A 19,775-nucleotide genomic window follows, 5' to 3' on the forward strand; every position below is an offset into this window, starting at 1 on the left:
GGCAGGCTGGCTGGCTTCTGGCCTTCTCACTCTATGGATACCGTTTTTCCCAAGGTCACTGTGGGCTGTCATCTCAATCACGGTGACCCTTTCGGGTTCCCTTTTTGATTTTTTTTTTTTTTTGGCAGCTTTTGACTCTGCTACCTGCCCTGCTCTTTCCCCCCAGGACTTTTGTGATATTGTTCTCCCGAGCTTTTACATAGTCTCTTTTCAGTTTCTTTTTCAGATCACACTTCATGTCTCGCATGCACTGTGTGGGTGGGACCTGGCACCCTTTCGCTTCTCTTTTTATAGCAGAGGTTCGGAGGATCCGTAAAATTTTAAAATTTAGAAAAAATTTTGATAACTATATTTTAGCATAATTGGTTTTCCCTTTAATCCTGTGTGTTTTATACACTTAATAGGATTATACTGAGAAGGGCTTCAGATCTCTAGTGCCAAGGGGATCCAGGAAAAAGAAAAGGTTAAAAACCCTTAGTCTCAGGGATATCATTGATTCTCATGGGTTGAATAATCACGTCTATGGAAGTGATTTCAAAAGTGACATATTTCTACACCCACTTATACTACAATCCCACATCGTCAATTGTCTCTGAAAATCTCCCCGGATGCCCCGCAGTCATCTCGTAGTCATCATCACATGAGATTATAAGTGTGTATCCTTAGGTGTATATATATATATGAAATTATATATATTTATACACACACAGAAATGCATATATAAACACACATAAATATGTATAGATGTGTATAGATATATCTGTATGTGTGTATGTGTATTTACTAAATACTCATGGACTGACTGACATAAGAGATGCTTAAAGCTTGTCAGAGGGCTCCGTCAGATCACAAAGTTGCTTCCCTCAGCCAGATTTAAACAGCTTTGTTGGAGAATTGCTTCTATAAAAGGGCTATAAAGCTGTAAACTAATTAATGTGGATTGGCCTGCCTCTCTCCCATGCAGCTGGGGGCAGCCCACTGGCTTCAAACATGTCGGGCCCACACATTTTATGCCGAGCTTGCCAAGGTTCAGGAGGTTCAGGGGAAGGGCCCGGGGCCTTTTTGCCAGGAAGCTGGGCTGTGAGAAAGGCCTCAGATAGGGGAGCTTTTCTATTTCTGTTCTGCTTCTTCTGTGCAGACACAAAGGGTGTGTGTAGGGGAGCTGGGCCTTCGGAGTACCAAGCTGCCTTTTTTTTTTGTTTTTGAGGCAATTCGGGTTAAGTGACTGGTATAGGGCCACACAGCTTGCGTGTCTGAGAGCAAAGTTCAACTCAGATCTTTCTAACTCCAGGCCAGGTGAGGAAGGAAATAAATTCTGGGTATTGGGGGCATGGAGGTGGGAGGGTCCTGTACTATAAACAAGAATTAGATTAATAGGCTTGGATTCTATGATTTCTTTTTTAAAATTTCATTCATTTATTCATTCATTCATCCATTTGTTTGTTCATTTATTTATTTATTAAAGCTCTTTAATTTTTGAAATGTGTGGACAATTCCTCAACATTAGCTCTTGCAAAGCCTTATATTCCAATTTTCCCCCTTTTCCCCCACCCCCTCCCCTAGATGACAAGTAGTCCAATATATGTCAAACATGATAGAAATATATGTTAAATCCAATATATGTATACATATTTATATACCTATTGTGCTGCACAAGAAAAAAAGAGAAGCAAAATAAAATGCCAGCAAACAAGAACAACAGAAAAAGTCAGACTGCTATGCTGTGAACCACACTCAGTCACCACAGTCTTTCTCTGGGTGTAGATGGCTCTTCTTCACTGCACAAGTGGAGCTGGCCTGAATCATTTCATTGTTGAAGAGAGCTACGTCCATCAGACATCATATAGTCTTGTTGTTGGCATGTATAATGATCTCTTGGTCCTGCTCACTTCCCTCAGCATCAGTTCCTGTAAGTCTCTCCAGGTCTTTCTGAAATCCTCCTGCTGGTCCTTTCTTACCGAACAATAATATTCCATAATATTCATATACCACAATTTATTCAGCCATTCTCCAACTGATGGGCATCCACTCAGTTTCCAGCTTCTGGCCACTACAAAGAGGGCTGCCACAAACATTTTTGCACATGTGGGTCCCTTCCCCTTCTTTAAGGGGTTATAATCCCAGTAGAGACACTGCTGGGTCAAAGGCTACGCACAGTCTGATAACTCTTTGAGCATAGTTCCAAACTGCTCTCCAGAATGGCTGGATTCATTCACAACTCCATCAACAATGCATCAGTGTCCCAGTTTTCCCGCATCCCCTCCAACATTTGCATTATCTTTTCCTCTCATTTTAGCCAATCTGACAGGTGTCTTAATTTGCATTTCTCTGATCAATAGTGATTTAGAGCACCTTTTCATGTGGCTACAAATAGTTTCAATTTTTTCATTTATCAATTTGTCATTTTATCAACTGGAGAATGGCTTGGGATTCCATGATTTCTTAATAAATTCCAAAAACACCAGAAAGTTTATGAAAAATTCAAAATGCCAAGAGAAGGACTTTATTTCTGATGCTGAAGGCCATAGAGAGCCACTGGGGTGTGAAAGGTCAGCCCTGGGCTTTAGGAAAATCCGCCTGGTGGCTGTCGAGGGAAGGGCTTAAGGCAGGGGTCCTCACACTACAACCCGTGGGCCAGATGCAGCAGCTGAGGACGTTTCTCCCCCTCACCCAGGGCTATTAAGTTTCTTTATTTAAAGGCCCACAAAACAAAGGTTTTGTTTTTACTCTAGTCCGGCCCTCCAACAGTCTGAGACAGTATCTTCTGCCCTCATTTTAAACAAGTTGGAGGTCCCTTAAGCATTCAGATCCCAACAGGGCAATCATTTGCAAGATAAAGTGTGAGCCTGCTGGGTGAGGCTGAGACAGAAGATGGAGTAAGTCGTCGAGTTTGAGAGAGATAATGCGATTTTGCAGATGGAGATCCTTGGTAGTCCAGCTTGATAATCCAATGGAAGCCCGGACAGTTTAGACCAAGCAGATCAAAGCTGCTCAGGAGGCTTTACCTCTCGATGCTTAGGAAGCTCTAAGACATGCTCTATGCGAGTTTCAGTCCTGTTGGCTTTCGCACAATCGCCTGTCTGCAGGGAGGGTGGCAGTGGTGACACTAACCCAAACCAGTGAGACCATTTAATGCAGCACTAGACATTCTTATAGGCTATGTAGTTCGGATCATTATATGATGATGCACAAAACAGTTTATATTGTACTTAGTCGTGCAATTGAGTGGTAAGTATCTGCCTTATAAAGTACTCGAGTTTGACATCGCCTAACAGTTGTTGCCAATTTCTCATCTTACAAATGGGATAAGTAATGACTTCTCTGTGGGTTGTTGGATCAAAGAGAGATGAGAAATTGGAAAATAATTGCTTAAATCTCCATCTTCTTCCTCCTGTCCTTGCCTTGCATGTCCACTTCTCCTTTATCGTCTTTGTCACATGAGAGCCAGATTGTTCACTTCACAGATCTCTTCCTTCCCTCCTCCTCCCTTCCTTCCTCTTCAGTTTATCTCTTCCTTCTCGCTTTCCTTCCTTCTTCTTTCCTTCACTCCTTCCTCCCTTCCGTTTATCCTTCCCCTTTCCTTCCTTCTTCCTTCATCTATCTTACCTTCCTTCCTTCCTTCACTATTCCTTCCTTCCTTCCTTCCTTCCTTTCCTTCACTTTCTTCCTTCCTTCACTTTCCTTCCTTCCTTCTCTCTCTGCTTTTCCTTCCTTTCGCTTCCTTCCTTCCTTTCTTTCACTTCCTTCCTTCCTTCTCTTCCTTCCTTCCTTCCTTCCTTCTTCCTTCCCCCTTCCTTCCTTCTTCCTTCTCCTTCCTTCCTTCCTCTTCCTTCCTTCCCTTTCCTTCCTTCCTTCTTTCCTTCCTTCTTCCTTCCTTCCTTCCTTCCTTTCCTTCCTTCCTTCCTTCCTTCCTTCCTTCCTTCCTTCCTTCTCTTCCTTTCCTTCCTTTCCTTCCTTCCTTCCTTCCTTCCTTCCTTCCTTCCTTCCTTCCTTTCCTTCCTTCCTTCCTTCCTTCCTCCTTCCTTCCTTCTCCTTCCTTCCTTTCCTTCCTCCTTCCTTCTCCTTCCTTCCTTCCTTTCCTTCCTTCTCCTTCTTCCTTCTTTCCTTCCTTCCTTCTTTCCTTCCCTTTCCTTCCTTCCTTTCCTTCCTTCCTTCCTTCCTTCCTTCCTTCCTTCCTTCCTTCCTTCCTTCCTTCCTTCCTTCCTTCCTTTCCTTCCTTCCTTCCTTTCCTTCCTTCCTTCCTTTCCTTCCTTCCTTCCTTCCTTCCTTCCTTCCTTCCTTCCTTCCTTCCTTCCTTCCTTCCTTCTCTCTCATCTGTTTTTTTTTCCTTTCTCTTTCAGTCTCTGTTTCTCTGCCTTTCTCTATCTCTCTGACTTTGTCTCTTGGCTTTCTACTTGTAGATCTTTGTGGGGGAAGCTATAGAAAGGAGATTCATCATCTGGTATTTGTTTTCATGTGATCATAGATCAAGATCTGGCAGGAATCACAAGATTGTAGATTCAGAGCAGAAAGGGACTTCAGAGATTACTGGCTGATGTAATGGTTAGAGCACTAGATCGGGAATCAGGAAGGCCTTCTTGAAAAATTGCCTCAGACATTAGCTGTGTGCCTCAAAATTCTTTACCTTCTTACCTCAGATTCCTCATCTGAAAAATGATAATAAAAGCATCTCAGGGTTGTTTTAAAGATCAAATGAAATAACGTGTAAAATACTATATCGTTGTATTTTGTTCAGTCATTTTTAGGTTGTGTCCGATTCTCTGTGACCCTGTTTGGGATTTTCTTGGCAGATGCTCTTCCCAGCTCATTTCACACATGGGAAACTGAGGCTGGCCTTGACCTCAGGTCTTCCTAACTTCAGACTGCACTACCTAGCTGCTCTCTATGTTGGTTCTTGTTATTACCATCAAGGCGTGATGTTTAAAAAAGTCTGAGAGACAATTTATGGGTAATTTCATCATTTTATTAATAAAACCAGCATTTTAATAAAAGGATGATCACGTGGCCATCTTAAACCAAAGACCATCATCACAGTTTGTAAGCTCTGAAGGGTGGGTGTTCCCCAGAATTGATTTCTATCAATTATTATTGGTTAATATCTAATGAGAGAATGAATATTACAATGAGGGCTGAGAGAGGGGACATCATGTCACCCTTGGACAGAGAGATTAGGTTTATACTCAGACCCCCACCAGCGTCGGGCGGTTTAGAGAGAAAGGGTCTCTCTTTTCCCAAAATTTGATTAAATGCAATTCATCTTAGCTTAGAGATGCCTTGTAACGTTCATAGAGAGGAGAAGGCTGCCTCAGCCTTCAGAGACTTGAAGTGAGAAAGAGAATAGGAAGAAATCTGAATCTGGTGGTTAAGAATCGTTTCTCTCAAAGATGGGATGGTCACAAATGTGCTGATGTGCTCAAAGCAGGATTTGAACCCAGATTCTCTCAAAGGTCAAAAGTCTTATTTGACAAATGAGAGGCTAAGTGCTCAAGGCAAGATTTGAACCTAGGCTCAGAGTGAAGTTGCATATTGCAGGAGGTAGGGGCTGAGGATGAACTCCCAGGTCGAGATCTTTGTCACTGCTCCTGAATTCAGAAGGCCTTGGGGAAGCCACCTTAGCCCATGTGGAGCCTTTGCCCCTTAGAATCAGCTCCTGCAATTCTGAGGGAGATTGTGGTCTGGATGTTGAAAGTGGGGCTAGCCTCTGATTAGATTACTCTTTATTTGGACTTAATGGATTTATCTGATGGGAGAGGCCTTGCTTGATAAGAGATAATCTTGTAATAACTGAAAACTGATGCAAGGACTTGTATCTCTGTGGAGTTTAAACATAAACTTCCTTGAGACAAGCATGACCTTGGGTCCTGGTGCTTCCCATCCGCCCCCGTTTGTTTTGGGGACGGGGGCGGGCTCGTGTGGGTCACTGGGCCCTCCTTTTTTGCCCATTGATGCCCTCTGAGCCTAAGGACATAATTTCAGTTCTTTTCCCCTAGTGATCAAGCAGCTTCCTCCTAGCACGCCTGAAATGCCGGATGCAGAACAAATCAAGAAACCTGAATAATCCTGAAAACGATGCTAGACCAGGATTTCTCTTCTTGTCTGTGTTCTGGGCCCACTGGGCTATGGGCTGGTGAAGCTATGGACTCCTTAGAAATCTATTTTAAATACATAAACTAAAATCACAAATAGAGGGAGATACAGCTTTCAAAAGTTTTAGGTACTACAAGCTAGGTGGTTCAGAGTCTGGAGTCTAGAAGACCCGAGTTCAAATCTAGCTTCAGACACTTACTAGCTATGTGATAGTTAATTATTAACGTTTATTATTATATTTTTATTATAATATATCAACAAAATATCAATATATTGTTATATAGAATATAGTATACTATTATCATATTAATTATTAAGTTATATGTCACTTAACCTTGTTTGCCTCTGTTTAGTCATCTATAAAATGAGCCAGAGAGGGATTTGGCAAACCACTCCAGTGCCTTGGCCAAGAAAACTCCAATAGAGTCATGAAGAGTCAGACATAACAATCTGCCAGTCACAAAACTTCTCAGTGCTCTCTAGGGTACAAAGAAAGCCAGAATCAGCCGTTGTCTTCTAGAAGCCTCTGTTTGAACCTCAGAGATCATACCCACTTTACAGATGAGGAAAACTGAGGAAGTCTGGAGAGGGGAAATAGCTTGCCCTTGGTCACAGAAGCAAGAATGACATGCAGTGATTAGAAAGAGAGCCTGGATCTGGAGTCAGAAAGATCTGAATTCAGATCCTACCTTAGACACTTACAAACTGTAACCCTGGGCAAGTTGCTTCACCTCTGCCTCAGTTTCTTGTCTATAAAATGGGAATAATAATAGCAAGTCACTTCTCAGTTTACTTCAGTTTTCTAATAATAGCAAGTCACTAAATCTCTGCCTCAGTTTTCTTCTCTGTAAAATGAGGATAAAATAGCAAGTTACTTCATCTCTGCCTCAGTTTCCTCATCTGTAAAATGGGGATAAAAATAGCAAGCCGCTTCCTCTCTGCCTCAGCTTCCTTATCTGTAAAATGGGGTTAAAATAGCAAGTAACTTCATCTCTGTTTGCCTCAGTTTTCTCATCTGTTAAAAAATGGGGGTAAAAACAGCGCCTATATCTCAGAATTGTTGTTCAGATGAGATAGTATTTGAAAAGTACCTTGCAAGCCTTAAAGTGCCATCCAAATAAATTTTAGTGATGATGAGGATGTTGAAGCTTTTCTGGGTTGACTTTTCTGGGTTCATCTTTTCTATTGCCCCTCAAATTGTGAGACTAATAAAAAGCTAATATTTAAAGCCCCTTCAGGTTTACAAAGTCCTTTACATATACTTTCTAACGTGATCCTCACAAAATTTTTCTGAGCTAGATGGTTCTATTATCCCCATGTTACAGATAAACAAACTGAGGCTGAGAGAGCTTATGTAAACTGCCCAAGGTTATATGGCTAGTATGTTTCTGATGTAGGATTCGAACTCAGATTTGTGCTTTCTGACTCCAAACCAAGGAGTACTGCCACATGTTAATAACCATAATAGCTAATATTTATATAATGTTTACACATTTGATCCTTGAAAAAACCCTGGGAAGCTGGTGATCTTATTATCCCCATGTTATAAATGAGGAAATTGAGGCTGAGAAAAAGTAAAAAAAAATTTATTCTCCCCATTTTACAGATGAGGAAACTGAGGCTAAAAGAGATGAGGTGATTTGTCTAGGCTCACACTGCGGAGGCTGGATTTGAATTCTGGTTTTTCTCACTCCGTCCAACATTCATTCACTTTGCCACGTGGCTGTCATGTATTGGGTAATGATTCATCGCTATGAGAGACTGGTTTGGGGGAATAAAAAGCAGGATCTCCCCAAACCATCCCTCATTAACCTTTTCGATAAGCAGAGTCCAAAGCTGGGGAAAACTTGAGAATGTCTCGAGAGAAGGCTGTTTATAAGACTTGTACAACGTCCGAGAGCCAGATAAATGGCGCCATTATTTTTTACTAACAACGTGACTGTCGCTCTCATTCTGACTGCAGGTCACCGGGATCCCCATGAACTGTTCTGTCAAAATGCAGCTGAGCTTGTATATGAAGTCCATCCCCGGCATTGGGTGAGTGCGGCTGTGCAGCCGGATCTCTCCCCGCTGCACAAGTCCAGGGGGACTGGGCCCTGTGGATCGGCAATAGAGACCATACCCTGCCATGCTGAAGAGCAACTGAAGGACGGGGTTTGGGATCAGGAGGACTGGCGTTTGGGCTGTGGTTTAGACCCAGAGCAGATTTCCTAGCTATGGGGTTCTTCCCGCTGCTAAAAAGAAAGGGACAAAGGTGATGGGGTGGGAGAGGGGAAGCAGGAAGGGGCAGTTCTAGCCTCAAAGTGTTCTCCTGGGCCAGAACCAACATGAAGATACTTCAAAGACCATCCCTTGGGGGCATGTTGTGTCGTTAAGGTTAATTGGGCAAGTCAATTTTGTTTCTTACATAGGCTTAGTTACCTTATCACTAAAATGGGAATAATAGTGTCACAGAAAAACACATCTTCCTGAATTAAAATCTGGCCTCAGATCCATATTAGCTGTGTGACTCTGGCCCAGTCACTTCACTCTGTCTACCTCAGTTTCCTCATTTGTAACATGAGAAGAAGATGGAAAACCACTCTAATATTTTGGTCAAGAAAATCCCAAATGCAAGGCAGCTAGATGGTGTAGTGGAGAGAGCACCAGCCCTGAAGTCAGGAGGAGGACCCGAGTTCAAATCTGGCCTCAGACACTTAATACTTCCTGGCTGTGTGACCCTGGGCAAGTCACTTAACCCCAATTGCCTCAGGAAAATAAAAAAGAAAATGTGGTCAAGAAAATTCCAATACAACTGAACTGAATCACACTGGGTTGTTGTAGAGATCACATTAAATTGTGTTATGTGTGTGTACATACACATTACTTTGAAAACCTTAAATTGTCTTTAGTCATTTTGGTCGTGTCTGACTCTTTGTGACCCTATTTGGGGTTTTCTTGGCAGAGGTACTGGAGTAGTTCGCTATTTCCTTCTCCAGCTCATTTTTCCAGATGAGGAAACTGAGGCCGGCAGGGTAAAGTGACTTGTGCAGGGTCACACAGATAGTAAGTGTCTGAAGTTAGCTTTGCACTCAGGGAGATGAAGGTTTCCTGACTTCAGGCGTGACACTCTATCTACTGTATAGCACTTAAAGTGCTATATAAATGCTCATTCTTCCTTCACTTGAGATACAGAAGCATTCTAATCTAGAAAAATAAAGGATCGTCCCTTTGTGTAAGCCAGAATTCTCCTGCTGTACCCCAAGTCTTCATTTCCTTTATGGACCCACAGTTAGAAATGAACCTTAGACTTATAGGTGGAAGCTGGATGTTAAAGGTCAGAGTCCAGCCTCTTCATCTTTATCAAGGAAGAGCTGAAGCCTCAGGGAGGCAGTTTCTGAGACAGAATTCTCACTCAGGACTTCCTCACCCCCATGTCCAGCACTGAGATGGAAATCTCAGTTCTCTGGACCTTTCCACCCTGCCCACCAAAGGGTGAGGGACAGCAGGGCATTATGGGTAAAGGTACTGGACCTAGAATCAAGAAGATCTGAGTTCAAATTCCATCTTAGGCAAATTTTCTCAGCTGTAAATGAGGGGATTGAATTAGATTACTTCCTAAATTTCTTCCAGTTTTAGACCCATGATCCTTTGACCTTTTTTGGTCTCATCTGTGCCTTAAATTGTGTTCGGGGACCACATGTAATTTATTTTATTTTTTTTTAAACCGATGCTGTGATTTGCATTGGGGGAAGGAATTCCTGATGAGGAAACTCCCATTTTCCCCCCTCTGCCCCACCCCATGCAGATTAGGACCTAAATTATAGTAATAGCTCTTTGACCCTGGGCAAGTCATCTCACTGCTGCTTGCCTCAGTTTCCTCAACTGGAAAATGGGTATTATGACAATAATACCTAGGTTGTGGTTTGCTATAAGAATTAAAAGGGATAATATTCTTAATTATTATTATTGTTTTTTGATTAAAGCTTTTCATTTTCAAAATATATGCATAGTTAATTTTCAACATTCACCCTTGTAAAACCAAATTTTTCTCCCCCCTTTCTCTCCATCCCCTCCCCTAGATGGCAAGTAATCCAATATATGTTAAACAGGTGCAATTCTTCTATATGTATTTCTACAATTATCTTGCTGCACAAGAAAAATCAGACTGAAAAGGGGAAAAATGAGAAAGAAAACAAAATGCAAGCAAACAACAACAAAAAGAGTGAAATACTATGTTATGATCCACATGGTCTCCACAGGCTAATGTTCTAACAGTGCTCAGTACCTGGTACACAGTAGGAACTTAATAAATGCTTATTCCCATTTTCCTATTTGAATGTTACCTATGGGATGAGGGGACTTTTCTGGGAGGACTCTTAGCTAGTTTGTTGTCTGGGGTGAGATTTGAACTCAGGTCTTCTTGATTCTGAGACCAACTCAAGTTCCTTCTTGCTATGTATGAAAGATGTCTTCAAATTAATTAGAATATGACTTTTTTTTTCTATTTTTCTTCAGGCAAACGGGAAAAATCAGTCCAGTTGTCCTTCCTTTGCTTTGGTTTGAAGAGGTAAAGTCCTATCTCTCTTCCTTGTCCAGGGGTCCCAGGCAATTTCCTCATGGAGGGAAGTGTTGGAGGGGGTGGTAGGTACAGGGCCAGGGAGCAGGGACCAGGACAGAGAGAGACTTCTCCCTCTTTTCAGCGATGATACAGAAACAGCCCTGGAATGGAAAGCAACCCACCCCCTTTATTAAGTTGACTTTTCTAATTTTTACCATCTGGGTCATTAAAGTCACTCGGTTTCCTCATCTGTCCAATGGGAATAACTTTACAGGGACCTTGTAGGAGGGAGGTGACTTGAGGGGGTGACAAGAAACTCATGGAATCTTGAGGTATTGATATCATAATGTTGATGTATACTTTGCTCTGGTCCTCTGGAGTATTGTCTGTTGACCTGGGCTCCACATTTTAAGAAAGTTCTCGCTAAGCTGGAGAGGTACCCAGGAAGACAATTGGGATGGAGAAGGACCTTGAGTCTTCATCCTGAAGATGGGATGAAGAAACCGGAGACATCTAAGAGGGACTCTCCGAGGATGGATGGGACTTTTTGTATTGGTCCCCAAAGGGTTAGCTAGGAGGAATTGGGCAGAAGTTGCACAGGGGCTCAATTTAGAAAAATGGTCAAGAGAGAGTTACCCGCAAGGAAAGCCTTCTCGAGCATGAATGGGCTGCTTTGGGAAAGAGTAAAACCTCCTGGAGAGTTTCAAGCCAAGGCTGGACGACCACGTGCTGGGAGGGATGGAGAGGCTTTTTTTGGTTCACGTGTGAATCAGACCAGCTGCTGTTTGAGATCTCTCCCCACTCTGAGGTTTGCTATTTATATGTCACAGGTGTTTTGTTTGGTTTTGTTGGGTCATACAGTACTTGGAAAATGATATCTTAGTGGTCAGTCCTTTGGATCAGAAATCACAATGTAGTTTTTCTCCCAGCTTTTAGGTATTAGGCAACAATTGAGTTGATGGTCATGGTGGAGATTGGGGAGGAGGGCCCAGTTTGTTTATTGGAATGACTCAGGTGAGGGACAAGCCTCTATGACCTGGGAGCTCATTTGGGTGAGATTCTCCAGAGATGGGTCTGCTGGGAAGCTCCACCCAAGGCCCTCAAAGGAGAAAGATGATCTTGAACTTTGTAGTAGATGGAGGTAGGGCCATCCTTCCCAAAGGGCGTCTGTCTGACGCCATCCTGTCCAGAGCAGTTGAGGACTTTCCCTAAAATGAGAGAGCTTGAAATAGAAAAATTGGAAGAGAACTTTGGTTAGACTGTCCAGGCTTATCCAAACACCTTTTATTTCTAATTCTGACTCTCTCGATAGCATTTCTCTTGCAGCCTTTTGATTTTAATCTGATTCCCCTGTCATTAACTAGTCAATTAGCATTTATTAAACACTTAATAGTAAGCACCTGATAAAGGGTTGACTTAGTATGTCATGCACTGTGCTAAGCACCGGGGAGATGCAAAGAAAGGCAAAAACAATCCCTCCCTTCAAAGAGCTTACATCTAATGGGGGTTAGAACATATTCATCAATACAAACAAGGCATATTGGGCTTCTTAACCTAGGATAGATGAACTTCTTTTATTTTAATTTTTTTCCTTTTTAAATTATTTTTATTTTCCCCAGTTATATGTAAATTTTTTGGTATAATATACATTCATTTTTTATATATATTCCTATATGTTTCATATTGGAAGAGGAAAATCAGAATAAAAAGGAGGAAATAAAGTGAAAATAATATGTGTTGATTCATATTTGGTCTCCAAAGTTCTTTCTCTGGATGCAGATGGTGTTCTTCGTCCAAAGTTTATTAGGATTGCCTTGGATCACTGAATTGCTGAGAAGAACCAAGTCTATCATAGTTGATCATCACATAATCCTGCTATTATTGTATACACTGTTTTCCTGCTTGTGTTTTCTTCTTCCATCAATTTTGACTTTCTTTCAGAAAATATTGTGATAACTATATTTCAATAGAAGTGGCTAATCCTCTGTATTGTTATGAATTTAAAAACAAAATTCTGAGAAGTCCATAGGCTTTCTTAGAGTGCCCAACAAGTCTATTTTGATAACAATATTTCTTTTCTTTATTGAAGCTTTTTATTTTTAAAATATATGCAAGGATAATTTTTCACCACTGACCATCGCAAAACTTTTTGTTCCAATTCTTCCCTCTTGCCCCCAACCCTAACCCTAGAGGACAAATAATTCAATACATGTTAAACATGCTAAATATATATGTAAATCCAATATAGGCATATATATTTATATAATTATCTTTCTGCACAACGAAAATCAGCTCAAAAGGGAAAAAAGTGAGAAAGAAAATAAAATTCAAGCAAACAACAACAAAAAAAGTGAAAATTCTATGTTATGATCTCAGTTCCCACAGTCCTCTCTCTGGATGTAGATGGCTCTCCTCATCACAAGATCATTGGAACTGGCCTGACTCATCTCATTGTTGAGAAGAGCCGCATTCATCAGAATTGATCATCGTTGATAACAATATTTCAATAGGACTGGCTAATCTTCTGTATTGTTATGAATTTAAAAACAGAATTCTGAAAAGAGATCCATAGGCTTCCTCAGCCTGCCCAAGGGGGTTTATTTTGATAACTCTGTTTCAATAGAATTGGCTAATCCTCTGTATTGTTATGAATTTAAAAACTGAATTCTGAGAAGTTCATAGACTTCCTCAGATTGTCCAAGGAGTCTATGATACAAAAAGGTTTACAAATCCCTGAAAAAGAGGGGTCCCCACTCAGTTATATTTATTTCTGTGTGGGTATATTCTTTATATAAAAATTAAATACAAATATGAACATCTCTACATATTATAAGCAAATATATTCTATATATTTGCATATAAATATATCTAAATTACATATATATATATATATGGAAAGAAAGACACAGAGAGAGAGAGGGGAGAGAGATATGTTTTGTGTTTCATGGACGTGCTGTACCCACCATTAGAGAGTAAGCTCCTTTTTTTGCCTTTTTTGAGTTCCTTGGCGTTCAGATTTTTGGAACATTGCTTATGAAGAGCTTGTAGATCGGACTCACAAAAAGGAAAGCTTCCCCTCTACCCCCAGGTCTCTGTCTGGGCCATGGCCCATGGGCCCTCTCATGTTCTGTCTCACTTTCCAGCGTGGTGCGATGGAAGGCCAGACCCTCACCACATTCTATAACAGACTGGTGTTGATACCCAAGTTGATGCAGTACTTGCAGTACATCTTAAATGCCCTGGGCTGCCTGTTCATCGTCATTACGCTCATCCTCATCATCAAGAATCAGGTTAGTGCCAGCCCAGCTTGTGCTCCCGCTCACCCTCCAGCCCTCTGTGCCAGCTTCTGCTCTGGAGAGAAGGGACAGACGGGCCCAGAGCTTCCTCCACGCTGGGCCTTCCCAGGCTCTGGCCGGGCCCTTCTCTCCAGGGAAGCCCTCTTAGGCTGGTGCCTTCATCCCTTGGCCCTTCAGGGAGCCCGGCTTTTTCCTTTGGGGCAGGGATGGGGCAAAAACTGACATTGCTGCTTTTACTTCCTTTCCCCGGCTTTCTTTAAGACCCCAGCTACCTTTTCCCTTCTGCTCCTTGCCCTGCGACTTCTTCCTTTTCTGGATATCTCAGAGGCATTTCTGGTAGTGACTTGAAATGGGTTTTGTGTGCCTACACCTGATACTTGGTCTAGGACAGGGATCTTTGACATGGGGACTGTGAATTTGTTTAAAAAACAAAGTTTGATAATTGTATTTCAATAGAATTGGTTTTCTCTGGAGTCCTGTGGATTTTATTGGATGTATTTCAAAGGAAGATTCTGAGGAAGGGGCCATCGGCTTCATGTGACTGCCAAAGGGAGGCCAGGGGTCTGGTTAGGGTCTTAGCAAACATTCAAGATGCCATCAGATTTTTTTTCTGGGCTTGAAGAGAGCAGCCACCCCCATGAGAAACTTTAAAACAAGGCTCCTCGTGTAGGAAAAATATTCTTTTAAAAAATTATTATTAAAGCTTTTTATTTTCTTCCTTCCTTCCTTCCTTCCTTCCTTCCTTCCTTCCTTTCTTTCTTTCTTTCTTTCTTTCTTTCTTTCTTTCTTTCTTTCTTTTTCTTTCCCTCTTTCCTTCTGATTTTCTTTCTTTCTTTCCCTCTTTCCTTCTGATTTTCTTTCTTTCTTTCCCTCTTTCCTTCTGATTTTCTTTCTTTCTTCCTTTCTTTCCTTCTTTCCTTTCTTTCCTTTCTTTCTTTCTTTCCTGAAGTAATTGGGGCTAAGTGACTTGTCCAGGATCACACAGCTAAAAGCTTTTTATTTTCAAAACATATACAATGGATAATTTTTCAGCATTGATCTTTACAAAATCTTGTGTTCCAAATTTTCCCCTCCTTCCTCCCAACCCCTAGGAAAAATTTTCTATTCAAGTGATCCAGGGTTCCTGGGGCTTTCACAAACCAGAGCAGCAGAACATACTGGGCTAAAAACTCAGTTTGGTACTTCTCCTGTGCTCTGCTTTCTATTGAGATGGCTACTCCTGCCAGCCAGCTAGGCAGATTAGGAATTAGTAAAAGGGCTGGGAGGGAGTCAACTTGGTTATCTTCTCCTCATCCCCCATGGAAGCAAGCAAACCATCCAGCTAAAGAAAAGCTCTTCATTTAGATCAAGTGGGCAAGGAATGGGGTGGTGGGTTGTGGGGCGGGGGCGGGGGAGAGGGAAGCTAGTCTGAATTAATGAAAGATCTAAGTGCAGGAAACTTCCAAGTGTAAAATTATGGGACCTTAACAGGTCTATTGAAATATACTTTTCAAACATTTTCTATCGCACATAATAGCCAAAAGATAATTCTGGTACAATATAAGCTTTCTGAGAAAAGGGACTGTTTGTGGCAGTTATTATTTTTTTATTGTTATTTTCCCTATTGCCTAGTACAGTGTCTAACAGTGGACACTTAAATAGATGCATGTTGAATTGAATTGCTAGGCAACATTTTATTCAGTTGAATTAGTAGGTGCTCAGTGAATGGCAGCAACAATCTACTTTAATAAGGCAGGTAGTGGGCTTTGGATACAGTGCTGGGCCTGGAGTCAGGAAGTCCTGAGTTCAAATTCAACTTCAGTTGACTAGCAGTGTGACTCTAGGCAAGTCACTTCACTCTGCCTCAGTTTCCTCATTTGTAAAATGAGCTGGAGAAGGAGATGGCAGATTACTCCTCTGCCAAGAAAACCCTAGAGCAGTGGTTCTCAAAGTATGATCTAGAGAATCCTGGGGATCTCTGAAATCCTTTTAGAGGGTCTACAGATTCAAAAATAGTTTTTATTTCCAATATGGTAAATGTCTATAAATATAATCCAGACAAACAAAAACAGTTTGGAGAGATCCTCAATAATTTTTAATAGGATAAAGATACTGAAAACAAAAGTTTGAGAACCACTGCGCCTAAAGGGTCATGAAGAATCAGGCAGGACTAAAAAAACAGCAATTCAGTTCAATAAATATCTACTGAGAACCTACTAATTCAGTTGAATGAATGCTTAGAATTCAATTCAAGCATTTATTAAGTGACTGCTGTGTGCTGGCACTGGTGATACCAAACCAAAAAAAATTCAACAATCCCTGCCCTCAAGAAGTTGATATTCACTGGGAAGAAACAAGGCAATAAGTAAATATCCCCTAAATGACAAATAAATACAAAATATAAAAATAATAAGAGATCAGATGCTGTAGTGGGCAACGAGTTGGCCTTAGAGTCAGGAAGACCTGAGTTCAAGTCCTGCTTCTTTCAGTTCAATTCAATAAACATTTATTAAGAGCCTATTGTGTCACAGGTATTAGGGATACAAATAAGAAAAAGACAATCTTTGCCTTCAAAGAGCTTGTAATCCAATGAGAGAAGACACCACATGAAAAGAAACTAGAAGGAGAAGGGATATGGGATGGGGATAATGACACACCAGGGTCTATCTTATTCCATGGACTTGAAACCAGAGAGAGCAGTGGATGTAGAGTGAAGGGAGCTGAACTTGCAATTTCTGCCTTCTGGAAAAGAAAGCATTGGAAGGAATCCTCCAGTGCAAACCTGGCAATGTAAGCCCTGGCAAATCATTTAAACCTCTCAGGGCCTCCATCATATCTCTAAGATTCTCTGCCATTGATCTGCATTGGATAGGTGAAATTTCACCAGTTCTTCTTCCCAGTTAAATTGTAGGTCTCACTTAAAAAAAAAAACCAAATAAGATAAAGTCCAACTTCACAGTTGATGGAATTTTGAGAAGTCGGCAGTATAGCAGGGATAGGGGGACACCAGACATTGACCTTGCTAAGAGGCAACGTGGTCTAACAGAAAAGCACACTGAGTGTTAGTGGGCTAACTCTGGGAAAGTCCCATTTTATTAGTAGGCCTCAGTTTCCCCTTTTGTGAATTAATTGGACCAGCTAGTCCATCAGCTCTCCTCTATCACTGTATTTCTATATGTTAGGACTCCTAGATAATATTTTTGTTTTTTCCCCTATTTGGCAAAGTTTGAATGAGCTGTTTTGGGAGTCCATTGAAGAAGAATGGGCTGATGTTCCCCTTTTTTCATTCAGTAGCTCTGGAGATTCCTTAGAGATTGCCCAGTGCCCCATCTGGCCTAATACCCAGTCTTACCTCAAGTTCTATGACTGAGAAAGCTTTGTTTCAAAAACGAGAAAGCCTCCCTTCCTGAAGGGGGTTGAAGATGAGCTCCTAAGTACATTTTTTGAATCACTGGCAGTCTGTCTTTGTCTTACTCATTCTGGCCTCAGTTTTGCCCAGGCTGGGGTAACTTTAAACCCCTTTCCACTGCCAAAAAACCAGTCAGAACACACTAGCAGCTCTCAAGGACCTCTGAGATTTGTCTATAACTTTGCTGAGCCTTTTCTGGGGGTGAATGTGTGCTCATTTGGGGCAAAAAAGCCCTCTCAGGAGCCTCAGTAATACCCCCTCCCCAGAGGACCAAAATTATGCCAAGAAAGAATCCTTAGTATCCTAAATCCTTAGTTAGTTTCTGCTTTCTTTGTTAAAAACTCTACCTAACTCAAGTGTAGACATTTCTCCAAATCGTCTCCCCTTTTTTGGAAAACAAAATTTGGGCTCATTTTTCTCTCATGGGGAAGGCAGGGAGGAGGAAAGGCAGCCTCTTGCCTTTGGCTTAGTTTAAGCCCTAGGAAAGACACGAATAATCCTTTCTAAATAGTCTGAATTCTTGGCTAGAATAGCCAAAATGATTTCCTTAATGGGAATTCACCAAGGTCTGCTCTTCAGCACAATCAACTTACAGCTGTCTAGTTTAATTCTGGAGACTCACAATTTTTAAAGCTGTTCTCAATTGTAGTCTGCTCCCTCCATTATCCAGTTCCTATAGAATTAGAAATAATAATCCTATAGAATTAGATGTAATAGATTTATTCTATTTTTTTTAAAAATGAAGACAGTGTAATAGAATGTAAGGAGTGTTAGATTGGTAGTCTGAGGGTGTGGATTGAAATCCTAGCTCATTTACAGTGAGAACTTGAGCAAGTCCCTTTCCTGACTCAGTTTCTTCACCCATAAAAGTGAGGGTTGGACTAGGGAGCAGTAGCACACTGGTGGGTTTTTCTGAACAACCTAAGAAACTATACTAGGCTTAATAGGTGCTTAATAAATGTTTATTGATTGATTAATTGATAATAGCATATTAAATCCCATCATAGTTAACATTGTGTCAATAACCAGCCTTGTCCTTGCCATCCGGTCTTTGTCAATGACAGTTCTTCCTTTCTTTTTCTCTTCATCAGAACCGATGAAGGTTTTCAAAGGAGGCTTTCTGTCTTGCTTGCTTGCTGGCTAATGCAATAATTGAAACTTCCTAGGTGATTAACGTCGGTGAGCTTATTCACAGTACTCACAGATCCTTGTGTTACTAACCCCCCCTCTTGGGAAGAATCACATCCATGTCTCTAACTTCCAGGTTTATTTTTCATTTGATCACCGAAGGGCTGACCTCCCCATCTCGTTCCTCACGGATATCTTTTTTTTTTTTTTTTTTTTAAATATCCTTGGGGCTAGGTCTACTTTGGCCAAAGATCCTCAAATAAAAATAAACCAAATTTTGTCCTGTGCAGTTTTCAATGTAGCCCAGCATAACCTGAAGATGCATCGTTCCCTAAACATCCACCCTACCATCTTTTTTTTAAATATATATATATGTATGAATGATAGTGGGGTGATCCAAGCCTTGGGAGTCAATATTGACATCCAAGTTCCAAGGTATTATTGTTTATCTTGACATTAGGGAGCAGCCTACCAGTTTGTGAATTGTTGGCTGTCTATTGGCCCATTTTCCCTCAAAAAAAATTCACATTCTTATGATGAGCTAATGTCGCAAAGCGCTTGGTGATCTGTTAACTAACTGTTGCCCACAATCTTGTTCTGCAGAAATGATTGATCGCAGCTTCACCGAATTCTTAATTTGATTCTTTTTTAACATGTCGTTGGAGGCAAGATGACTAAAATGTGTCAGAGCCGTAATTGGGACCCCCAGTACATTTGAATATAAATGCCACACAACTTGAGAAATCCCCACAGTTCAAGCCATTCTTTAAAAGTCTTCCATTTTATTCCATAAATTAAAAAAAAGTCCCCAAAGTCACAAAAACATAAGCAACCACAAAAAGTCACTTAATCACCAATGAGACCATTTCTAATCCAAGTGAATTTCTTTGGACTCAGTGGTTCTGAGAGGAATTTCTCTGGAAATGGTGGGGGTTTTAATTTTCTAAAGTTTTAAGAGATCTTTGGCAGTCTTCCACTCCAAAAGTACCCCCCAAGCATTTCCAAGAAGCTTCTGCTTGAAGAATTTGAGGAAGGGGCAGTCTGCAGTCTCCCAAGTAGCCCATTCTACTCTCCAGTGTTGAAAGAGCTTTACTTGACATCTAGCCAAAATTTCCAAAATTTTTCCCTTATCAACCCTTGGATCTGCCCTCTGGGGCCAAACAGAACATGCCTTAGCCCTGCTTCGTATAATAACCCTTCAGATAATTAAAGAACCAGTACAATCTCCTCTCCATGGGATAATCCTCCAGACACTTGAAATTAGCTATTCTCCCCCACCCCTTCCCAAACCCCGTCTTCTTTCGGCTAAAGATACCCATTTCCTTCATCCATACCT

At 41.2% G+C, this 19,775-nt stretch overlaps 1 protein-coding gene across 4 annotated transcripts in view; it reads left to right on the forward strand.

Moving 5' to 3' along the window:
* SCARB1 (scavenger receptor class B member 1) overlaps positions 1 to 19,775 on the forward strand; it is a 98,073-nt gene that overhangs the window by 72,333 nt on the left and 5,965 nt on the right. For 3 of the 4 annotated variants that reach the window (XM_031948428.1, XM_031948427.1, XM_031948426.1), the window contains exons 9-11: positions 8,051 to 8,124; positions 10,585 to 10,636; positions 13,771 to 13,917. In XM_031948428.1, coding sequence (XP_031804288.1) covers positions 8,051 to 8,124; positions 10,585 to 10,636; positions 13,771 to 13,917 — 273 coding nt within the window. Of the gene's footprint in view, positions 1 to 8,050; positions 8,125 to 10,584; positions 10,637 to 13,770; positions 13,918 to 17,213; positions 17,236 to 19,775 lie in introns of all 4 variants that reach the window. The other variant, XM_031948429.1, reaches the window with a different exon arrangement.

The sequence above is a fragment of the Sarcophilus harrisii genome, chromosome 1 (assembly GCF_902635505.1).
Source record: "Sarcophilus harrisii chromosome 1, mSarHar1.11, whole genome shotgun sequence".
In the NCBI taxonomy this organism is placed as follows: Eukaryota; Metazoa; Chordata; class Mammalia; order Dasyuromorphia; family Dasyuridae; genus Sarcophilus; species Sarcophilus harrisii.